General features: G+C 40.9%; 1 protein-coding gene across 2 annotated transcripts in view; it reads left to right on the top strand.

The window, feature by feature from the left end:
- The window catches only part of dock8 (dedicator of cytokinesis 8), a 54,055-nt gene that overhangs the window by 26,109 nt on the left and 3,525 nt on the right, over window positions 1-24,421 (top strand). The window contains exons 15-46 of one of the 2 annotated variants that reach the window (XM_086206383.1): window positions 863-980; window positions 1,543-1,613; window positions 1,788-1,932; window positions 2,253-2,354; window positions 2,471-2,566; window positions 2,852-3,086; window positions 3,731-3,892; window positions 4,007-4,185; window positions 4,557-4,649; window positions 5,397-5,492; window positions 7,929-8,078; window positions 8,340-8,453; window positions 8,576-8,731; window positions 9,100-9,239; window positions 9,585-9,748; window positions 10,166-10,317; window positions 12,034-12,213; window positions 12,417-12,543; window positions 12,880-12,967; window positions 13,074-13,170; window positions 13,943-14,077; window positions 14,230-14,382; window positions 16,762-16,920; window positions 17,005-17,105; window positions 18,056-18,248; window positions 18,892-19,035; window positions 19,180-19,311; window positions 19,607-19,741; window positions 20,068-20,157; window positions 21,446-21,682; window positions 21,756-21,899; window positions 22,970-23,076. In XM_086206383.1, coding sequence (XP_086062509.1) covers window positions 863-980; window positions 1,543-1,613; window positions 1,788-1,932; window positions 2,253-2,354; window positions 2,471-2,566; window positions 2,852-3,086; window positions 3,731-3,892; window positions 4,007-4,185; window positions 4,557-4,649; window positions 5,397-5,492; window positions 7,929-8,078; window positions 8,340-8,453; window positions 8,576-8,731; window positions 9,100-9,239; window positions 9,585-9,748; window positions 10,166-10,317; window positions 12,034-12,213; window positions 12,417-12,543; window positions 12,880-12,967; window positions 13,074-13,170; window positions 13,943-14,077; window positions 14,230-14,382; window positions 16,762-16,920; window positions 17,005-17,105; window positions 18,056-18,248; window positions 18,892-19,035; window positions 19,180-19,311; window positions 19,607-19,741; window positions 20,068-20,157; window positions 21,446-21,682; window positions 21,756-21,899; window positions 22,970-23,076 — 4,395 coding nt within the window. Of the gene's footprint in view, window positions 1-862; window positions 981-1,542; window positions 1,614-1,787; window positions 1,933-2,252; window positions 2,355-2,470; window positions 2,567-2,851; window positions 3,087-3,730; window positions 3,893-4,006; window positions 4,186-4,556; window positions 4,650-5,396; window positions 5,493-7,928; window positions 8,079-8,339; window positions 8,454-8,575; window positions 8,732-9,099; window positions 9,240-9,584; window positions 9,749-10,165; window positions 10,318-12,030; window positions 12,214-12,416; window positions 12,544-12,879; window positions 12,968-13,073; window positions 13,171-13,942; window positions 14,078-14,229; window positions 14,383-16,761; window positions 16,921-17,004; window positions 17,106-18,055; window positions 18,249-18,891; window positions 19,036-19,179; window positions 19,312-19,606; window positions 19,742-20,067; window positions 20,158-21,445; window positions 21,683-21,755; window positions 21,900-22,969; window positions 23,077-24,421 lie in introns of both variants that reach the window. The other variant, XM_086206382.1, reaches the window with a different exon arrangement.

Here is a 24,421-nt window from a genome sequence, read left to right as displayed (position 1 = left end):
CATGCATAGAAGCAAGATACTACAGAATGAAGAACTGACAAGGTTTTGAAAAAGAAATATTCATAGCTGGAGGTATAAACAGGTTTATTGGCTCATGCAGAGGCATCAGTTATGATGCTCTTGCTTTGCTCTTTTTTTAGTGAAGAGCTTATTTTTAAGTATCTTTATCCAGCCTACCTGAAACTGCCTGGTGGGGTTAAAGTTAAAGAGGCAGTTGAACTCGCCTGAGCGCTCTGTTGAAAACTGGTTTTGTCTGCAATGAACAAGTAGTGACAGTTTGCATTAACATGTTTTCTGAATGGTAAATACACACTGGGTGGTACGGTGGTGCAGTGGTTCGCACTGTCGCCTCACAGCAAGAAGGTTCCGGGTTTGAGCTCTGGCTCGGGCACGGGATCTTTCTGTGTGGAGTCTCCATGTTCTCCCTGTTCCTGTGTGGGTTCTCTCGTGGTACTCCGGCTTCCTCCCACAGTCCAAAGACATCAAGAGGGGACGAGGCTGACTGATACTCTAAATTGACTGTATGACCTATACTGTATGTGTTTACCCTGCAATGGACTAGCGACGTGTCCAGGGTGATCCCCGCCTCTCATCCAAAAGCTGCTGGGATAGGCTCCAGGCCCCCGCGACCCTCAAGAGGATAAGTGGAAGAAAATGGATGGAAATACACACTGTATCCCAGATTTCAAGACAGATGATAGTCACACTGAATGACATTATACTCTCCTCAGTTCCACTTCCAACTGAGACGTTGCTGCACAAGTGTCGCCATCTAGTGGTGTTTGAATGAGTGCCATTTCCCCCCATTTTATTTCGTAATATTACAGTTTGTTGTAATCTTTTTCTTCTGTTTTTCTTCTAGGAACATGCTGTTTATTTATCCCCAGAGGCTGAACTTTGTCAACAGATTGACATCAGCACGAAACATCACCATAAAAATCCAGTTCATGAGTGGCGAGGACCCCAGTTGCTCACTTCCTGTGAGTGCTGCTTATTGAATCTATCATCTCACATTCATATCACATCATTAAAACTGATAAATTTTGATAATTACCCTTCATGGATGTGTGAAGGGACGGTACGGTGGTGCAGTGGTCAGCACTGTCGCCTCACAGTGAGAAGGTTCAGGGTTCGAGCCCCGGCTCGAGCACGGGATCTTTCTGTGTGGAGTCTCCATGTTCTCCCTGTTCCTGTGTGGGTTCTCTCTGGTACTCCAGCTTCCTCCCACAGTCCAAAGACATCAAGAGGGGACGAGGCTGATTGATACTCTAAATTGACTGTAGGTGTGGCTGTGAGTGTGAATGGTTGTCTGTCTCTATGTGTTGGCCCTGTGATGGACTGGTGACCTGTCCAGGGTGAACCCCGCCTCTCGCACGAAGGCTGCTGGGATAGGCTCTAGCCCCCCCCCCCCCGCGACTCTTAACAGGATAAGCAGTAGAAATGGATGGATGGATGGATGTGTGAAGTTCACCTAACTGCAAAAGAGAGCATCAACACCTGATAAAACCTGTTGACAGTTTTTTTGTGTTATTTTGCTCTCAGGTCATTTTTGGAAAATCAAGTGGCCCTGAATTTGTGCAGGAAGTTTACACTCCAGTCACCTATCACAACAAGCAAGTACCCATTATTGGATAATATTCAGTACTATTTTAGAGGTGCTTTTTGTCATAACCAAACTCAGGAACCCTCATTAACTCTTGTTCCAGTTTGGGGATTCCCCCCTTCTCTCCCCTCCTTTATCTTTCTCCTTCCCCATTTGTTTTCTTTAATACTGCTTCTCTTCCCAGGTCACCAGACTTCTATGAGGAGGTTAAGGTGGCCCTTCCAGCCCATCTGACAGAAAGACATCACTTGCTGTTCACCTTTTACCACATTAGCTGCCAGCAGAAACAGAACCAGACCAGTAGCTGTGAAACTCTCATTGGATATTCTGTAAGATTATGTCCTCCACTAAAACCCTACACTTAAAGGATTTTTAGTTTGCTCCTGCATTTCTGTGAGCACATACAACGACTTATCATGCTACAGCGTCTGCACGAGAGATGCATTGTCAGTGTGTCTGAATTTTCTCAAATTTGTAATCATTTTTCAGCACAAATAGCACTCATTTTACATGGGGAATTGTATTCATTTTCACATAAATAGTCTATTAAAATCAGAGATATTAAATGAAGGGCTTTTCCAGTCATCTGCAACAAGAAAGACATTGATAACTACATAATTGAAGTACTTGCTGTTTACCTCTGATACAGTGGCTGCCTATGTGGAACAATGACAGACTGAACACCGGCCAGTTCTGTCTGCCCATTGTCTTGGAGAGGCTACCTGTCAACTACTCATTACATAGTCCTGAGGTAAATATATTTTATATTGGAAAAATACATTCTATAAAAAAACAAAAACAAATGGTTTGTCTTTAATTAGTTGTTCTGTGATGATGTAGAAAATATTCTGCTTTTTTGTTGTGCAGAAACTCCCTCAGCAGGCTCCTCCAGTCAAGTGGATGGAGAGTCACAAAGGATTGTTCAATCTTGAGGTCCAGGCAGTGTCATCTCTACACACACAGGTAAGTTCTGGTTCAACAGGCAAACATATTGACCCACTTCTCCACTCCTGTCTTCCTCCTCTACTTCTAATCTGCCCTCTCTGTCACGCTCACATGATAGACTAAACAGTACGCACACACATAATAGAACAACTGTCCTCTCTGATTTTGCAAGACGTACCGCCTGGAGCATTACATGCACCCTGTCTCTTTGCATTTGTCTGTGCCGCTCTCTTCTTTCATCTTGATCTCACTCCTTTCCCAGCAGACACAATTCTGTAACAAATCTCTTTGTTTCTGTACCAGGACAACCACTTGGAGCGCTTCTTTACCCTCTGTCATGCTTTAGAGGGTGGAGCAACCTTCCCACTGCGTGTCAGAGAGGAGAAGATTCCAGAGAACAAGCTGGAGCATGAGCTGAAGCTCAGTATAGTGTCACTGTCATCCTCCAGTTTAGAGCCCCTGGTCCTCTTCCTCCACCTGGTGCTCGATAAACTTTTTACCCTCATCATGCAGCCGATGGTCATTGCTGGCCAGACTGGTGAGGAATTATTATGACTAAATTAGAGCTGCAACAATAGTGTCTCTATTGGTGGACAAGACTATGCACAATGTTATATGATATGCAGGGTTCAACATTCCATTTGATGAAAACCTCCTTGGCAGAGTTAGTAGTTCTGAATTCAGCCCTGGGCTCAAATAACAGGGAAATCACTGTTGCTGCAGAAAAATCGGATGAGTAGTGACTCATAGTTATTATAGCTCACTGTGTGATGAAGTTTTACAAACTAAAAATCAACGTATTTGAGATGAACACACTGTAGTTATAAATCTCTCATTTAACAACAGTTAAATCTGAATGTGTTCTCTTAAAGGTGAACTGCTGAAACGAGACTAACACTCCATTTTATTGCACTTTATCTTACTCTATATGTTTATGTCTATTGATGAGCAATTATCATGTGCATGTTTTAAAAAATATTTCAGACCCTGTATGCCAATGCGTGGGACTGCTACTGAATTTTTTTTTTTATTGCCATGTTACAGTCGGTGCTACAATGAGAAATCATAGAAACAAGGATTGCTTGCATTTGATCCATCATAAGGATATGAAGAAGATATTTTTCTTTCCAATATTTCTATGACAGATTTGATAGGTTTTGTCTGCATGTCTGTGTCTTTCAGCAAATCTGGCTCAGATAGCCTTCGAATCAGTGGTGTCTATTGTCAACAGCCTCCATAATAGCCAAGAGCTGACCAAAGACCAGCAGGGTCGAAACAGCCTATTGGCCACCTACCTTTACTGGGTGTTCCGTCTTCCTGATCCCCCTCGAGACATGCAAAATGGTACAACAGATACCTTTTCTTATTTTTATTTTTTTTTAATTTTAAGGAGTGTTATTTTATTTAAGCGTTAAGAACTGACTGGTTTTGTGTTTGTGTCCATTGAAATTTGTCTAGGCTCAGGCAGCATGACACCTTCAACAGAGAGCCGTTACAGCACCATGGGTCGAGCCACAGCAACCACAGTTGGCAACATGCTTCTCCTTTCCAGGGTCCGCAGCAGCAGCAACCCAGATATCCCAGCTCCACACAGCTCTGCTGAAGACGCTGAGGTCAAAAACATCCTCTTGGCAAAGGTATTGGAGAGCTTGAGCCTGTTTTCTCACAAGCACCTTCAGAAACTTTTAGCTTTTGCTTCAAGTAACTTACAATGGGTAATTTGCATTCTTCTAAAACAAGATCTTCCTGTTTCTGGACCCTAGAATTTCCATTTCTCTGCACCAGTAAATGATTATGTACTTGGCAGAGACACACACACTGCAGTATGTAAATATCCCAGCATGCATTCTCACACACACAAAACAGTCATTTGATATCCATCCCTACAGTACATTAGGTATTGTAATAGGCCACTAGACACCCTCTCTAATGAAAGCATCAATCATGTTCACTGTGATGGAACTTCTGTCTCTTGTGTGTCTGTTTCTGTCTGTGTGTCTCTCTCAAGGGCCACAACAACCCTGGCAGCCGCATGTCCACCTATGTGGATGTGAACAGCCACCAAAGCACCACAGGAAACACCAGGCCCTCCAACAGAAAGGTACAAAGTCTCTCAGCACAACTTCAGTTCCCTGTGTGGTACTGATGCTCCCTAAACCACGCTGATGTGTAATTCAATGGTCTCCTTTAGATACAAATATGATGCTTTATTTATTTATTTATTTATTTTGATGCCATGATTTACCCCGTGAGCCCCTATGGTCTCAGAACATAGCACTCAAATGTGCTGATATTGCCAGTAAAACAAAGTGTAATTGATTAAATTGCAGATTGAAAATTTTGTTTACATCACCACAGCAGTCTTGACCTTGCCTGGTGTTCATCTGATGTAACCTGATGTAACGACAAGGTATTACAATGCAGAATTGAAATCCTTGAAATAGCAATAAGTATCTTTATTGCGGGTGTAGCTATTTCTAGTACATATTAATGGGAAAGATTTAGAACAAATTTGCATCCCCCTAAGAGCTGATGTTTTTCCCTGTGTAATTAAAACTAATAATAAATAACTATTCTTTTAAATGCAGAACTAAAAAGGCATAATTCAGATTGAAAATGTCCTGCCCCCAGTTCCCTCTGGCATCCACAGGGTGGGAGTGTGACACCAATTCTGTGGTTGTATGGGTTTTTGGTCACATTTTTTCATGCTCAATCCTCCGTTTTGTTTTGTTTTTAACAATAAATACATAGTCATATCCAGTGCAGCACTCTCAGGTTATGTCTTTAATAAAATATTCACTATCACACTGTCCGTCTGACTTAAGACTGTGTTTTCTCTCTCCTGCAGCAGTTTCATGAGGAGCTGGCCCTACAGATGGTCGTCAGCACCGGGGTCTGCAGAGAGAACGCATACAAATATGCCTGGTTCTTCTTTGAGCTGTTGGTCAGTATGTTAATGCTTTGTTTTTAAATTCAGTTCAGTTTAATTTTATTGAGATCGGCTCTGTGAGAGATGGCGGTGGTTTAAATTAAGAAATCACTAAAGGGGGAGAAAAAAAACCTTCTAAATATATACCAGATCTTTGGTGATGCTGTTTACTCTTGTGAGTTTAGGTGGGCCAAAGCTCATTCGTCCTTCTCATCTCATCTGGCTGGTTGGATGTTTCTTTGTAAAAGTAAACTGACTTCAGTGAATTATTAATTAATTTAACAAAGGCCTTTCGTGTTGGAAAAATATGTAGTTCATAAATTTAGCTGAGTGTTGCATAACTTGTAGGGTAGCTGTCTTATTCATCAGGCGTTTACTGTAAGTTGGCAGAGTAACATTCGGTTGTATTGTCCATGTGTTACAGGGTATTAAATGTGACTCTTTTTTTAAGAGGAGGAGGTCATAGCCTGATGAAGTAAAGAAATGCAGATTCTGTAGATATAACACGACAAAAGTTGCCAGGAAGTGGGTGGGGGTGTGGGTGTAGGTGTGCTGTCAGTTTGGAAATAATCATGATGTCAACAATGGAGAATTCTGATGGAGTGAATGACAAAAGAGAGAGCACTGACCTAAAAAGAAGCGAAGTTCCTCAGAAAATGTCGGAAGCAATGCATTTTGCAATTATGATTTTCATATTAGCCCATAAGGAGCAAGAGGTAATAAGTAAGGTAGCTGCTAAGTGTTATAGCAAAATCTCTAGATGCTAAGGCCTACATGTGTGTGAGCTCTATATGTTTGCGGGTCTGATACATGTGCTGAAAGGGAGAATAAAGTGTGCCTTTTATGATATTCTTTTTTATGTATTGTTCTAGTGTTGGATGTCTTTGCTTAAACATGGTCAAAGTTCAAAGTCTTAGGTAAACACATGTAAGAAATGGTTTTAGCCAAAGGCTTCAGCCGAATAGGATTATATTGTAAGATTGTTTATTAAGCAAAGTGGTGAGAAAGCAAGTGAACTCAGGGTAACAGTATTGTGGTCCTCGAAATATTTTCCTCAAGTTGGCAGGTCTGTTCCTGTTTGAAGATAAATTGGTGCCAGTTGGGTACAGGCGGTGATTAATAAGACTTTTATCATTATAGCGGTTCATGAAGTGATTAGCATACAGGAACAGATATATGATTCTCAGTCAACCTGGCCACAGTACTGAAAAAGGATTCTGGGGTTGTTTTGGTTTCCTCTTTTAATGATGAGTTACAGGCATTCTGGCATTATAGAGGGCCTTCCTTTGTGTTTTCTTTTTATGCTTTTCCTTTCAAGTTTTTGTGTTGTTTGCTTTAATTTGTGGCTTTGTCAGTTATACGAGGAGTTATACTCCTTTTGTTATTTCATCTTCTCTGTCAGCGGGGCAACAGAGTCAAGCATCATCCGCCGTGAGCCTGCAACACTATCAACAAGATGATCAATTAGGGAAGGAGTGCAGTTAGCAGAGCAGTCTCTGTTGTGTTGGCACATGGCATTCATTTAAATAATGATGGTCACATTCAGCTCAAGATAGAGATAGTAGGCACATTTTTGCCTAATGATATATAGTCCAGATGTAAGAATTCTTCAGATATCAAATAATCAAAACTTAGTAGAGGAGTCTGCCTGAAAAAATATTATTCAGTTTCATTGTGCTAGAACAAGGTTTCGGGTGTGGTTAAAGCTGTCTTTTGCTGCAAGATGTTAATGATTCACACCATCATACCTTGACCTTGTGACCACACACCTTTAAAAGATAAATGGTAGTTGTAGTTTGTGATGAATAACTGTGGTCTGCAAATTATCAACTTGCTCAACAATTTGTCTCTTTAGAACCAGTGTTGCATCATCTCTTGTATTTACTCTCATCCTAACTAGACCTCACTAGCAGGAGCTCATTGAAATGACAAGAATGTTCTTTTACAATTAGATTTTTTTAAAGAGTAAACTAAAGGTTAGGATTATCTCAGCTGGGTAACTGTCATGGTTCTTGGAAAAAAAACCCACATCGTGTCTATACACATATAATGTGTGTGTAAAAAAGTCATTATGGGTTAATTTGTACAAGAATGCAATATGATAAACATGTGGTATCATGAGTATTTGCTTTGTTAAAAGTGCACAAAAATTGCTACAAATCTAGAAGTATGTACAAACATAATACAAAAAAATACAACATTGAACTTGCGTTCTATGTGCAACATTTATGCTGTACTTCTTCAAAACAACAATGTTGTGCTAAATGAAATAAATGCCAATATCCAAAAATATCTTTTACAATCATTTCTGAAATAAATGTGCAGCACTGCTCAAAATAACTGTATGCGCGCGTGCACACGGTTATATAATTGCAACTTGATCAATTGTGTAATTCATGAAGCTTATTTGTTGACATCGTGTGATACGATGTATATTTTCTACCTCCTTAGGTGAAAAGTATGGCTCAACACGTGTCTCAGCTTGACAAGAACAGCGTCCCTCGGCGAAGCCGTTTCTCTGACCGATTTAAAGATGACATCACCACCATCGTCTCAGTGGTTACTGCTGAGATTGGGACTATCCTCGTCAAACAACAGAAGGTAAAGGGAATAATGTAAATTATAAGCTCATAAACATCACTACCACATCACCTAGTCCTCATCCACCCAACTCTCTCAACTCCCTCTGTGCACCTTCTGTGTACTTGTTATCTGTGTCCTGTAAACAACAGGAAGCTAAAACTACTAATTTGCCTCAGTAGTATCAAAAGTTCCGCTCGCACAGCCTGATGCTCTGCAATATCCGCTCGGTACAGCTTGCTGATTGCTGTTTGTTGATTTTTTATTTATTTTTTTTTGTAGGAGGTAGAGCAAGCAGAGAAAGTCAACATCAGTCTGGCCTTCTTCCTCTATGACCTGCTGTCTCTCATGGATCGAGGATTTGTCTTCCAACTGGTGAAAAACTACTGTAACCAGGTAAAACACTGCTGATTGCCAACTAAAAGCTTTCCAAGATGCCACCATGTGTCGTACTGCTGCCCTTTTTTTAAACTGAAATTGTTGAAAGTTTATTTTCCTTTGCTTTATTTCCCTCCTAGATGTCAGCTAAAAGTGTGTCAATGCCAGTATTGATCAGCATGCGTCTGGAATTCCTGCGAATCCTGTGCAGTCATGAGCACTACCTCAACTTGAGCCTCTTCTTCAGCAGCCCTGCCTCCGCACCTGCCTCACCATGTCCATCCATCTCCTCACAGGTCTGTTGGTTTGACAGTCAGAATTAGTTGTCGTATTTGTATTTTAGGCATTTCACTCATTGTTTATCCACTGTCTCTGTCAGTGTATTAAACCGACAATCTGTCAAGTCAGGATTGTGTCTCTACATGTAATACACTTTAAACATTCTCCCTCAGTTTGAATAGTGAATATCATCATTTTGGCCCGAAGGTCAGTGAAAACTACAAGTAACCTAAAATGTGAACTGAAAGGGACTTTTCACAGAGTAGAAGAGCTGTTTCAAAAGAACTTTGATTTGTGCTAAGCCAATATTTTACCTCTGCCCTTTCTTTGTATCTGTCACTCCACATCTCTCTCGCCCTCTCCCTCTCTCTCTCTCTTCATTCAGAGTTCTGGTTCGTGTAGTTTCCAGGAACAGCAGAGGATCTTGGGGCTGTTTGAGCTTTCTCAGGAATTCAAGCAGCAGCACTACCTCTCCGGTCTGCTGCTGACAGAGCTCAATGCCGCCCTGGACATGGAGTCAGAAGGGTATGGAGGCACTTTGCAGTTGATATTAGGGATGCATAACTGAACTTTACAGGCTCTAGGGCCATAAATGACACCAAAAGGCAGTAGTGAGTCTATCGACCATGTTTAATTGTGATTTAGTCAGTTCAGCTAATTGTGAGTGTCTGGTTTTTTTTTTCTTCCCTTGAATGTACAAAACAGACACAATCAAACCATGACCCCACAATGCACAATCTAAACTGAATCGCAGACGTGCTTAAAATCCTTAGTTGGTACCCACAGCCATTTCTGTGGTGTTTGACTAGTGTGTGTGTGTGTGTGTGTGTGTGTGTGTGTGTGTGTGTGTGTGTGTGTGCATTTTTACAGGGGAAAGGTCCAAAGAAAGGCCATCAACGCGATTTACAGCCTGCTTTGTTCCCATGATCTCGACCATCGCTGTATCAAACCTGAGGTTAGAGCCAAGGTGGCTGCTCTTTACCTCCCCCTAGTGGGCATCATCATTGACTCAACCAACTATCTGGACTTCACGGGTAGATACACTCACTCTCTGATTGTTTGTTCACATACTTATTTACATGAACCACAAGCTGCATTTGGATCATGCCATCGTACATTTACAGACATACACTGACTTTACAGTATTATATGTAGGGGTGATGATTGCCAAAAAATACTCTCTCATGTGGAGGTTAGGTGATTAGGTCAATTTACTGCTTCTAGGAGTGTGTAATTTATTCATTAGACTGCAGAGATGTGTGCTATACCCTTACTGAAGAATTCTCTTGAAGTGAAAATTACCCACTTTAATATTTTATACATTTGTTCAGTATGCGTTTAATTAATACATCTACTTTGACACTGATGAAAACATTTTAGTGTCTGTTAGATCATTACATGTGCCCTCTCCTCTTCACTTTAACACATTTGACCCCTCTTTGTCACTGTAGTTTCAGACGCTCGTGGCGGGAAAAACAAGACTGGTGGACCTGAGGATGACCTTGAAAATGTCCCTCCCATCAATCAGTCTGTTGCCATGGCAATTGCTGGGAACCCCTTCAGCACACTGGGGAGGAATGTTCTTGTTTCCATGGCATCCATGGTAAAATTGTAACATAATTACCTAATGTTTTCGTTATGAGAGCAGACAACAACGTGTTTTACAATGTTTATAAAAGTTCCAAAATGTGTGTGTGTGTGTGTGTGTGATTGTATCTGTGAGTGCTCTGCTTCCTAACAGGTGAGTTTCACTGAGGTAGATTGATTAGCTGTCAGAGCCACACACACACTTCATCCATCCTGAAAAATCATACACACACAAAAATCTACACGCACAGTGTCTGTAGGAGATGGTTTATGGGCAGACATTGCCATCATAAGTGAACAGGGCCGTCCTCCCTGACAAACACATCCATCAACTGTAGCTAAAGCAACAGCACAGCCACTAAAACTGAACATTTCCTTTCTGCTCCTCTTTCGCTGCTTTTCTTCAAGAGATGAATAAGTTGCTTGTGTGTTGGTTTATGAAATGCTGCCATGGAAAAACTGATTTTAACAGCGCTGGGCCCTCGGCTTGGTATTCATCACAGTTCCAAACATGGCTGCCAGAGTACTCTCCCCTCATTTCCTTGAGGTTACCCCTGAACACTGGTTCTGTATCTATGTTTGGCAACACCTTCAGACAAAAAAATTGATATTTTTGGTTCCAAACTACAAATATTTGACATAAGTTCTGATAAGTCCTCTGTGAAATGAAGACCTGGAAACCAGGTTCTAGGTGGGACACCTAGAGCACTCAGAGGATAATGGCTACATTTATCAGAGCTGCCACACAGTGAAGCAGCAGTAGCTCTCTGTTGTAGCGATTCATCATCACAAGAATGACGGAAAATTAATCTGCAGTAGATTTAACATCTATTAAGATGGGGAAAGGAACCATACTTCACTAAGGCCAGTTTGAAAGAAGCAGCCTACAAACTTCTGTTACTTTTAGTTGTTTTGTTTGTTAGTTAGATTATAAATGTATCATATTCTCAGAACAGTAGATCACCATTGACATTACATGTGTGATAACACTTTCTGGTCTTCAAATGCTTAACTACTACAAATAAAATTAAAAAAAAACAACTCATTTTCAAAATAAGCCATAGTCACAGTTTATGGCTGTTTCGTTTCCACTGTGTTTGCTCCACGGGCTAACCAAAGGGCACACGGAGAGGGGTTACCCCTGCCAAGGTGAAACAACAATGTCAGACTATGGATAAAATACAAAATATACTGCAAAAATGGATTGTTCTGAAGTTAGGTCATCCTTTCAAATTTCATCCAAATCCATCAACAACTTTTTGAATGAGCTCAGTAACAGACAAATAGACCAACAGCAGTGATCACATAACTCCAACTCCTCCTACAGGTTCATGAAGAAAGGTAATGGTGCGCCTGAATTTAAAAGAAAAGTATTATGCCTACACAGAGTACTAAAGAAATAATATTGTGCTCTGAGCTGTCAACCAAGTAGCAACCAGAGGGTATCACTCAAGCAAAATCAATGCATCTTTTGGTATGCTGCTCACCATTTGTTTCACACAGACATCAACTAAAATTAATTCATTTATTGTTCTATAGGAGGCATTTTTAATTAAATCATTCACCATTACTTCAGTATGTATTGTCACACATTTTGTTTAGCACTATATACTTAATTTGTTTTATGCCTTGCATTTTTTTTTTTTAACCTTCAACTGGTCATACCCGCAGACACAAGCTATATTCACATTTGTTAGTGTTCTCTCCAGTTTGAACATATCTTTCCCAGCAGGGGAAAACTGTAGCCACCCTCGCAGCTGACACCAGTCGCCACCTGCTGGTTTGTTTCCTGTGGGTGATGAAGAACGCTGATAGGAGTCTGATTCAGCGCTGGACTGTGGATATGCCCCCTTCCCAACTCAACAAGCTGCTGGAGCTCCTCACTATCTGTGTATCCTGCTTTGAATACAGGGTCAGGGTCATCATTTATCATCTTGTTTTGGTTCACTGCTTTATTAAAAGGCATGGCTGATAAATGGATCATAGATCTTATTGCCTTTGTTTTAATTAATTGTCAATGTCATGTATATTTTACATTATCTACCTGGATATCTGCACAGATCCAGAACCTTTGCCTTTTAAAGAAATATGTATTTTGTGTGGTTGTGTGTCTAGGGTAATCAGAGCAGTGACAAAGTAAGCACCCAGGCCTTACAGAAATCCCAGCAGGCCAAGCTTCAGCTGGAGGAAGCCCTGCTGAGAGGAATGGGAGCCCGCGGGGAGATGATGAAACGAGTTGGAGGTAGTGTACGTCCATGTACTGGACGACCAGTTTTCCTGCCAAATTTAGATATTCATTATTTTCAATCATTGCAATGTGTACTTGTTTCTTTTTTTTTCTAGATATCTGTATTTCATAAATACACAGTCATAGTAAGCACCAGGTTCAGATTACACAATCTATGCCTGGACAAAGCATTTTCAAATATATAGTCAGTCATGCATATCAACCATCCAACTGGTTAAATTAAACAATAATAATAAACAAATTAATTCCTCTGCTCGACTACATAGATTAATCTGACAAGTGCATAATAACTCTCTCTAAAACTAGCTGCTTGTTTAACTTAACTAACAGGAATGGATCGGACCATGGGTCAAAGAGAGAACCTGCGCTGGAGGAAAGACCTCACCCAATGGAGACAGACCAATGACAGGCATGACAAGTATGTTTGAACTCTTGCCTCTTGCTTAACTTTCTATTTCTTTATATGTTTTTTTTTCTGTTCTGTCTGTTGATTTTTCTGAATATATGCCAACGTCTTCCATCAGAACAAAGGCAGAGTTGGACCAGGAGGCTCTCATAAGTGGAAACTTGGCCACAGAGACAAACCTCATCGTTCTGGACCTGTTGGAGACCATTGTACAGGTTTGAACACTCAAACCTTCAACTGTGTATATTTTCGGTATCTTTTGATGTTTTCTGAATACTTTTTTCGTCTGAAACTCTTAGGAGATTATGTTTACTCAGCACGCACTATTGATAGTAATTTGTTAACCAACTTTTTCATAGCTAGACCAGACGATAGACCAGGCTACTTGCAGTACTGTTGGAGGATGTGCAGGAGCGTGGAGGCCGACCACTCAAATACTTTCTGTGACCCTATGAAGATAATTTCATATTGGGGAAAAATGTACACTCAATATTTAAAACCGTTTTGAGATATGATACCCCTAGTTCATGTTCAGTAATATATATGGAGAACATCAAAGGTATTGCTGTGAGAGAAAATTTTTACTGGGAGCAAAGTAGCAGTACAGAAGTGGTCACCAGAAACTAAATGTGGACACCCCAAAACAGGAACAGATGCAGGAACATTTTATATGATATAAAATACATGTTGAATGTATTTCGTATCATTTTGTTTTCCCTCACTTTTGTGTTGTGGATGCAGCGCTTTATCTTTGTTGTGAAAACTCAATAAATACGCAAGTAAGAACAAATAAAGATAATCTGTACTGTATGTCGATATAAATAGCAACTTTACATTTAAATCCGTCTCCTACCTGTCCAACATCTCAGCTGTTCGCATTTACTCCTATTGTGCATTCAAGTGGATTCCCAGTATATGCACAAATGTTAAATTTCTCTTATAAGCTATTTTATATTTCATTTTTTTCCCCATCTGCCTTCTTTCTAGGCGGTGCCACTGGCTGATTGTAAAGACAGTGTGGTTGGGGGAGTGTTGAAGGTGTTACTTCACTCTCTCACCTGCAACCAGAGTACTACATTCCTCACTCACACCTTCAGCACACTCAGAGCTCTTGTTGTCAAGGTATATCCCCTGATGTCAACTTTGAGAACGTTTGTGCGCATAGAGGAATCAAAATGTGCTTATTAGCATGTGTGGGTGTCAAACTGCTGAAACAAGCCAGACATATTTAATACACACAAGTGATTCTTTTGTTTTGTTTTGTTTTTTTAAAGTTTGGAGAATTGCTTTTTGAAGAAGAGGCAGAGCAATGTGCAGACCTGTGCCAGAAGGTGCTTCAGTACTGCAGCAGCCCTGTGGACGAGAACCGGTGTCAGGCGTGTGCGACCCTCTACCTCATCATGAGATACAGCTACAGCACTGCTAGTGTAAGCAAAGACAGCCACAGAAACATGTCATCAAAATATGATCCATTCTGACTTATCAACAAAGAAAATATCAGGAACGTGCCACCTCACTGTCACGTAAAGCCTCGTCTAACATCTAATCTTACAAAAGGAATTGCTTTTTTTTTGTCAGATTACATTTGATTTAAGTGCACATGAGGGCACAGAATTGCTTGTGGTACACACATCTTATCATATCTCTTTAGCTTTCCCTCTCCTGCTTGGCTTTAATGTCTCTTCCATGTCTATTTTGAGCATGCCGCAGAAAGTTTCTGCTGAAGGATGTCTCCAAGTAGAGAGCAGAGAGATATGTCACTGTCTGCCTCCAACCCCTCTTTAACTAATGACAGCCAGACCTCTCTCTGTATGTATGTGTTGTACTACATACGAGTGGGTGAGTGAGTGTGCTTCTCTGCAAGTGTGTGTGCCTCAAGGGTAGTGAGAGAGGGAACGTGAAAGGGGCGGAAAGGAGGAAATCATGATGGAGACAGAGTGTTTTAACCAGAGGTGAAGCAGTGATGGGGAGGAAATAGAAAGGACGAGATTGAGAAGATCTAAAGGAAGGGAGAGAGTATCTTCTTTCACATTCTCTACTACTTAAAAAAACTGCTGCTGCAATCGATATTTCCTGTGTTTACACTCTGTACACTTTAATGAAAGTCATAGTCAAGCTTCACCAGATGCCCCCCCCCACGCACCCACCCACCCACCTACCCACGCATCCCCAGTTTAAAGTGAGCATTTCCCCGGCATATATGTGTTTACACAGACGAAGCTGTGATACGAATTAGCGTAGCAGCCATATGAGTCATTCAAACAGAACTTACCCTTTCTTTGTGTATGTTTTTATCCCTTCATCCACCCTTCTGCTTGCTCTCTGTCTGCTACAAACACACACACACACACACACATGTTTTTCCACTCTCCGTCGTTTACTTTAATTTTAGATTGTGGCAATAAAGTAAAAAGAACCTCTGTTTTTTGTTTTGTTTTTTTCTCCAGAAATGGAATGAATTACAAAAACAGATATTTGTGGTTAAAATTAGCCCTGTTATGAAAAGGTTGGAAAGAGTGCAAAATGAAAAGGGAGAAATACACATAGAAAGAAAGACAAAGAGGGTTATGTGTTGACTCAAGCTACCATTTAGGCTACTTTAGTGCACATACACACACACACACACACACACACACACACACACACAAACACTGTGTAAGGGGGCAGTGATGGGTGGTTAAGCTCTGGCTCCATGCTCAGTTGAACAGAATGGGGCCGTAGAGATGATCCATGGGTGATTATGTCTCTGCTAATGGGAGATCATTTCCCGCTTAGCTGGTCATGCTGGAGATAGATGGGACTTCACACATACACGGGCTCACACACATACATAAACACACGCACACACTCATACACCCTGCTGCAGAGGTTGGAGGGGGGGTGTTTGTCAGGCCAGTTATCTTGGACAGGTGGTGTGAAGAATGGAGAGAGAGGAAAATTCACGGACAAACAGAAACGAGGAGATAATGCAACATAATCAGATTAACCTGGAGAGCTTCATAACCACATTACCAGAAGAGTCTGTCATCTTTGTTAAGTGTGTAATCGTGTAGTTCTCTTTTTATGTGTGCTGTTACATGACAAAAAAATTAATACGCACATGCAGAGATTCTATTAAAAATGCTGATATAATGACTCAACAAAGATTTGGTTTTCATATAGCACAAGATCTGATATAGACCAAGCAGTTGGGCGCACACAAAAAAATTCCAAGTGTAAGAATTTTTGTACAGTCAATGGATGAATGTCTGCAAGAATTTTAAAGTATGTGCTCTCTGATATGCAATTTAATTTGACTTTTTATTGAAGGGAAACTTCTTTTTTTTTTAAATCTTCCTTTTCATGTTCGTCTTCCTCTTCTACTGTTATTGTTACATATTCCATATTGAAATGGAAAATATGAAAAGAAACAGTATGCGTTCATGATTGTGATAGTCGTTGGGAAAGAAAACTAGCAATATTGGTATCTTTTGTCTGTTGCATATCAGTAATGTTTTGGTCTTACGTGAAGCTTATATTGCACAAGGTATAATTATAGGAACTAAAATGCCTTAGAACAGTTGAGAGGAAATTTTCACACTCTTGCAAGTTTCATTCCTCTATTATTTGCCCATTTAGTCAGTGATGGATATATGTTTTTTCTTTCTTTTTGCTTTCCTCAAAGCTGCACAAGGTTGTCATACATTGTTGTACGTCCCGGTCTGTAGAAACCAAAAGACTCACATGTTGAAAGTCAGCCATGCTAAGCCGCACTTCCATATTGTGAATATATTTAAATGAATTCTGCTTCCCCCTGTCTTAATCAGAACTTCTCGAGAGTGAAGATGCAGGTCACCATGTCTCTGGCATCCCTGGTGGGCAAGTCCTCAGACTTCCAGGAGGAGTACTTGAGATGCTCGCTTCGCACCATCTTGGCCTATGCAGAGGAGGACACCGAAATGCAGAACACACAGTTGCCCTCGCAGGTATAAAGTACTACATAGTTGTTTAAAAAAGCTGAGCTTTTAAATGACTAATATTGATACACAGTTTCTGTTTGTTAACATCAGGTGGACGAACTTCTGAGGAACCTTAACAGCATTTTATCCGACACAGTGAAAATGAGAGAGTTCCAGGAAGATCCTGAGATGCTTATGGACCTTATGTACAGGTAAGGAACAAGAATCCAATAAGCCCATCTCCTTGCCTCTGTCTGTCTTTAGTGTCCATTAATAACTCACTTGCAACCCCCCTCCCCCCTGCTCATCAGCCCGTGGCTTCTCTTTTTGTCGCTGCTGGTTCCTATTTCTCTGTGGTCTGAGTTGTTTTGACTCTATTTACTGCTCTCGCTATGGTAACCATGTGGTAGCAGTTTAGTGCTCTGATCTGGCTTTGTGTATATGCAAATGCAAACAGTGTACATGTGCGCGCGCGCGTGTGTGTGTCTGGGAAAGCACGAAAAGGAAACACTGGGACAAAAACGAGCATGCATATGCTGTGTGTTGATTTAGACATTTTTACCTCGACAATGTCCCCTCCATGTGTCATTTATCATGCACCTTTCTGTTTTGGCCTGGTTCACCTGGTGAGTGTCTGACAGCTGTGCTGAATGACCCATTAGCTTTACACTCACCTAGACTCACCCCAGCATTTAGCTCCGAGCTCCTAACACACAGGTCATTAATGCAGAAGACATTTGGTCTCCAGATGCATGAATTCATTTTTAAGTATAGTATACTTCAGTGCTTTATACTGTAAGTGCATTCATTCAGAGTTAAAGATTTATTCCCATGCAATTAAGCTAATGGTTATTCATGCATTCTGTGAACAGGAACAGCTCTCCCTATATTTTATTGCTTATAAAACATAATTCTTCCCCATTTCCTGTCAGATTCACTCTGATAAACACATTTTTCATGTACGTCTCCAATCTACAGATATATTTACAGCTTCTATGTAAATCAAACTGTGAAATATGTGAAGGTTTTTGGTTTTCTCTCATCTTCTCTCTGTTGTATTTAGTTTCATAGCTCTAGTCTTGGCTAAGTCTTTGTTGAAAGAGATTTTTATGTGTTTAATTAAAGGAGATGACATTCTCCCTCCTTCTCCCTTCCTCCCCAGGATAGCGAAGGGGTACCAGACGTCTCCTGACCTCCGTCTGACCTGGCTGCAGAACATGGCTGAGAAGCACAACAACAGGAAGTGTTACACGGAGTCGGCCATGTGTCTGGTCCATGCTGCTGCGCTGGTGGCTGAGTATCTCAGCATGCTGGAGGATCACAAGTACCTGCCTGTTGGCAGTGTCACCTTCCAGGTTGATAGGACAAACGCACAACAAATGAACAGGGACTGTTAATAACAAACATATGTTCAGAAGGAAAAGCAACAATTATAAGTTGCCCCACAGAATAAGCATTCTTCATTTTTTGTTGTTGTGGGTGTTTGTTGTTTTGTTGAAAAAAGAAGCATACCCTCCCCTGCACAGCACACCACATCACACAACTCCCCACGGATGTCTTCCAAATATGGATGTGCGTGTCCAGCGGGGGGAGCTGTACACTCATAACGTCACCATATTAACATGGTTCCCCAGTAGCACGGTTTAATTCACCGCCTTTGAAGTGTCAGAGGGGGAGAAAAGAAAATGTGCTCCTGTGGGAACACGTGAACAGACTGTCCTCCCAAACTGAAAACAAACAGTTTTAACAGTAGATTCAAAGCTGGTTTTCACAATGGGCTGTGTTTTTCACACACACTCATACACACACACATGCACACACTCACTCTGAAGGTACAAGACATTCTAACCTGCAGCAGTCAGCTCGTTATTGATCGGATGGGTCATCACATTAGTTCCATTTCCCACTGTAGGACATCTCCTTTAAAATTCAGCCATGTGATTGATAATTTGATTAAGAGGGCTAATTGATTGATTAGCCAACTGATTTTCTCCTCAGAGCATCTCTTCCAATGTGCTGGAGGAGTCAGCGGTGTCAGATGACATCCTGTCGCCGGATGAAGATGGGGTGTGTTCAGGGCGCTACTTCACTGAGAGTGGACTGGTGGGACTGCTGGAGCAGGCTGCTGAGCTCTTCAGCAACGTGAGACATCTATACTGCAGTAGCAACATAGAGGAAAATGTCAAGATGCATTTAGTGTTTTAATTCCTGTTGTTTTTTTGTTGTTGAATACAAATAATCCTTCTTCATATACGTAGACATGCTAACCGACATCCGTCTCATTAGGGTGGTCTGTACGAGGCAGTGAATGAGGTCTACAAGATTATCATACCAATCCTAGAGGCTCACAGGGACTTCAGAAAGCTGGCATCCACTCATGACAAACTTCAGAGAGCTTTCAATAACATTATTCAGAAGGTAATCATGGGATTACTTCAAGTGGATGAAGTGAAATTAATAATCATTTGGGTAGCTCATGCCCTGATTTCATAAGAATTTATTTTTGCACAGCTAAAAAGTCTTTGATAATACAATTAACATTTCTGCTGTGGTCAGGAATATTCTTATTTGAAATGTTTATAGGGATATAAGCTTTTTTTAAACTAAAATCTTCAAAGTGTCTTCTATTTTAAAGATCCCATAAAAAGCTATTAACATAATGAGAAATACTGATTAGAGGGTAATAAAAAATCCTCTCCTTCTTGCCCTCCAGGGCCATAAGAGAATGTTTGGAACCTATTTCCGGGTTGGATTTTTTGGGGCCAAATTCGGAGACCTGGATGAACGGGAATTCATTTACAAGGAGCCCGGGATCACACATCTGCCAGAGATATCTCACAGGCTGGAGGTAAGAGAGGAGGGAGGGAAAAGGGTCAACACGGTAGACTGTTAATGACTGAGAGCTCTGAAGTGTAGTAGAGAAGGCCGGAGGGCAAAATTCCCAGTTAATATTTATTCTTCAGTTCTATAGGAGAATTTAATTGATATGCATGCTTAAAAGCAGGAATAACATCACTAAAATCAATGCAGTGCCAACTTGAGTTTTGGATCCGAGACGTCATGAATCATTTGCTGAATGTAGTCACTGCACTGAAGAGATCATGTAGATAAAGCCTATAATTAAATTATTTGCTTCAGTGAAAATGAAATCTATACATTTGCCTTTACTTCTAGAACTTCTATAGTCAGTGTTTTGGAGATGATACTTTGATGATGATCAAGGACTCTACACCAGTGGATAGAAAACAACTCAACCCCAACAAGGTAAGAAATCTGTTCTCAGATCAGTTCCACAACAAGCATCGATCCTAAATGTCAATTCAAAAAATAATATAGATGGTGACTGTATATAAATGTGGTTATTTGGTAATGTCCTTGTATCAGTGTCAGACATGCCTCTGATAATGGCTAAACCACTTCATTTATTAGTCCTGAAATGGGACCCAGCCACTGCCCAGATACCTCAATTATTGCTAACTAATAATTCAAGAAATACAAGGATCCTCACCACTCTAAAAGAGTCGTCTGAACCTGTACAAGAAATCCTATGCCTCTTCTGGCAGCTACTGTTATAGATCGTTGCAGAAGAATTGATTGATACTGTGTATATACCATTAGTCAGATGGAGCTAGTCAAATGTAAGCATCATGGCAATGTTTCACATGAGAAATGCCACCAATAAAACATGGATGTGTACAGTTTCAAGACTGTAGTTTGGCCTGTCGACCATCAAAGTATGATGATGAAACAATTGGTTTCATTCTCTGGAGGTTATGGTTAATTTTTATTCCAACCTGAGCCAGGTCATATAACAATTTTTAAACACACTGGTGTCAAATCAGGTCTCTGACTTGGCAGCTAGGCAACATCACTTATAATAATCTGTATCAGGAAGAAAAAAATAGCAATGGAACACTTCTGTGGGTACAGATTAAGCTCATAAATGCCTGTATTGACGTAGCTTAAAGAAAAATCACCTAAAAAAATGTACATACCTTTATTTCCTAATGTGAACAACAGATGTATGGAACATAAATATTTAGATGTTTGCAGGATCTGGGAGCACACTGATAAAACTGACCCCGTGCAGGGTGCTTTTTCCCTGTCCTCTGTCATGTTCCATGTGCGGAGAAGTAAACAGATTTGTGAATGTAGATCAGAACTTTCGTATGCCAAAAACATGAATTCCAGAAGGTCTGGAGGGTCTTAGTTGGCACCTTGCTGATGATGTCCTCTCTCGACATCCTGGCTGAGGCTCCAGGGAAGGAAGCATTGTAAATATGAAATTTATAATATAAAAAAAAAAATACTACATTTTTTAAAAGCTATCCTGAGATAAGAGTTTCTCAAGAGGAGTATGTACATACTGTACATGGTTTTATTGTCTTCTTGTAAGTCAAATATTGTACATATTGATTCTGCTCAAATTGTCTTCTTGTATTCTTCTTTGCTTGATGTTTCTCTACTTGTATGAGCGTCTGCTGCGGTACCCAGTATTCCCTCAGGGATCAATAAAGTATTTCTGGTTCTGATTCTAATAACAACTCTGCAGGCATATATCCAGATAACTTATGTGGAACCTTACTTTGATGACTACGAGATGAAAGACCGGCTGACAAATTTTGAGAAGAACTTCAACCTCCGTCGTTTCATGTACACCACCCCCTTCACCAAGACTGGACGGCCGCGGGGCGAGCTCAATGAGCAGTACAAGAGGAAGACCATCCTCACCACCATGCACGCCTTCCCCTATGTCAAGACTCGCATCAATGTCATCCAGAAAGAGGAGGTAGTAAAGTTTTAGGATCTCTTACTGATCAGAGCAACACACCTTTACAGTGTTACTCTTCTTTTGCCTCCAGTTCGACCTGACTCCCATTGAGGTGGCCATAGAAGACATGCAGAAGAAGACTCGAGAGCTAGCTGTTGCCACACACAGAGAACAGCCCGATGCTGTAATGTTACAGATGCTGCTACAAGGCTCAGTGGGAGCCACTGTTAATCAGGTAATGTATGAGCATCGAGCAGAGCCTGTGAGTGAAGGGGACTATTTTTTCTGCAACGCCTGAAATGATCACCGATTTGATGTTTTACCAAAACGATGGCCACTCTCTCAAAATCATTGTCCCTTGAGTCGTCCTCGTGTTATAAAATAAACCAGAATAATTTACCTCTATTTGTTTGATCACATTTACACTCACCATTGTTGCCACAGTGTGCAGGTGGCACAGACATGACAGTGATCACACATCAAAGCCTTCACTGCATCCATAACCCTAATCCTTCCTTTTTCTTCCCCTGATTTAGTTAAAACGTCAATTCATGGCGCCTCTTCCTTTCATGTCGCTGCTGCACGGCATGCTAAACCGGAGGTCTCTTTGATCTGATAGCTTCCAGGTCCTGCCTGCTTGGTGAATGTTAGAGTAATGATGGAGCTAACTCCATCCCCCCTCCATGCTTTATCTCCCAGCGTCTAATCTGACAGGTCCCTCGCTCCGACCTGATGGTTGTATACATAACACTAATGCTCAGCAGCTCCGTAAACATATAACTCTTGAATGTAATCAGTACAGGAGGCTGGCTTTCTGCATGTTAGTCCACATCTCAGATCAAGACTTGAGGCCGACCAGTGCATTTATGATGCTAATCAGAGCTGTTTAACTGTGCCTGTCGTGGCGCAGGCGCTGTGCAAGCGTGCTGCGGTTTTATGATGAATATAAGTTTGGATAACAAGATCTCATACTGGGCAAATGGGAGCCAAATGGCGGGTGTATGTGGGGTTAGTGGTGACATTAGCCATGTAGGAGGCTGATCGCATCTGATCTCTTCCGCATGTTCCTTTTCAGGCCCTCAGCTGCATTAGGCATTCACTAAGCAAATCATTCCTCCTGTTGAACAAGAGGCATTCTCATCCCTCCGTTGTTCCTACCCTCTCAAACATTTCCTCCCTTGCCTCCTCTCTTTCCTTCCTCCGCTCTGTTTTTGCTTTCTCCTTCTTTTGTCTCTAACTTTGTCTCTTTGTTTCGGTGGCTTTCCTCCACTGTCTGCCTCCCCCACCACCACCACTTCATTGTAGGGCCCGTTGGAAGTGGCCCAGGTCTTTCTGAATGAGATCCCAGCGGACCCCAAGCTCTTCCGTCACCACAATAAACTCCGCCTGTGTTTCAAAGAGTTTATTATGAGGTAAGATATCATCAGAGAAACACCAGTAAGTGACAACACACTGCACCAAGGTCTGGAGAAAATGAGGAAAAATGACCTCATGATGGGCTTCAAGGACCCCACCAACCTCTCTTTATTCCTGAGTTTTTAATTCATGATTGGAAGGCGTGAGCTACATTGAGACCTTCATAGATGACTGCAGGGATGAAGTAAGCATCGGAAATTAGCCTCGCCATGGGTTCCTCTCAATTGAAAGGAATTTTTACATTTGACCGCTATTGAAAATAAGCTCTGCGGCACATAAATCTTTATTAGATTTACATGTTTTGTTCAGCAAGATAATCTTCACAAATAATTAAAGAATAGAAAACCAAACAGGTTGTAGGAGTGTGAAATAATATAACTCACTGTATCAAGGGAGAGTTTTGTCATTCCCTATATAACAGTCGATGATATTTTTTCTCATTGTATCACTAAGCGTTCTCTTTTTTAATTTCAAAGGTTTATTGTTCCCAAGAGTTTCATTATATTTGGAATATTCAGAACTTAATTTAAACCATTCTACCCACAGCAATGTGTCTGATGATCTAGGATGTTTGTGTGTGTGTGTGTGTGTGTGTGTGTGTGTGTGTGTGTGTGTGTGTGTGTGTGTGTGTGTGTGTGTGTGTGTGTGTGTGTTTTCATCTGGAGGGCATGTGCTGTTTGCCTCCAAAAGGTGGTTTTCATTTTCGAACCTTCATGTCACATTCCGGCTGCCTTGATTGCTACAAGCAGGTTGGCAAATATTTACTGTAATTTCAGAAAGGTTTATTTTCTGTCCTAAATCCAGGCGAATTGGCACTGGAGCCACACCCGAATTGACTATGTTCCAGTAGAAGAAGCTGGAAAAATAAAAACGAAACCAAAACAACAACGAAAAAAACAACACACATTGTTTACATCTCAGCTGTTAACAATACCAGTTGTTAAAAAGACTCCATGCTGGATTTTGCAAATACAAACATCATAGCAACGTGTCAACAGGGAGAACATGAATGCTACTGTGTGTACAACTGATTTAATGTGATACAATTGAGATAAAAAAGTGCAAAAAAAAGTGTATTCCCAACAATGAACATAAAAACAATTTAAGTATGTTAAACGGCTAATAATATAGAAATAGTGGAAATAGACTTAAAGTGACATCATCAATGATATGACTTTGTACAGCTTTGGTGGATGCATCTGACCATGTCTCCCCTTGGAAGTTGTAGATTGTATTACTGTTGAAATGGAGACGGATAGTGTAGATGCTCTGTAGGTCTGAATTCCCCCTTGACATTTCATACTGTGCAGGTCAGCAGATTTTTTTTGTGTCTTGGAAAAA

Source organism: Aulostomus chinensis, chromosome 6 (assembly GCF_037954235.1).
Source record: "Aulostomus chinensis isolate RoL2024-O1b breed Wild chromosome 6, RoL_Achi_v1.0, whole genome shotgun sequence".
NCBI classification, from domain to species: Eukaryota; Metazoa; Chordata; class Actinopteri; order Syngnathiformes; family Aulostomidae; genus Aulostomus; species Aulostomus chinensis.
This window is presented reverse-complemented; position numbering and strand designations above follow the sequence as displayed.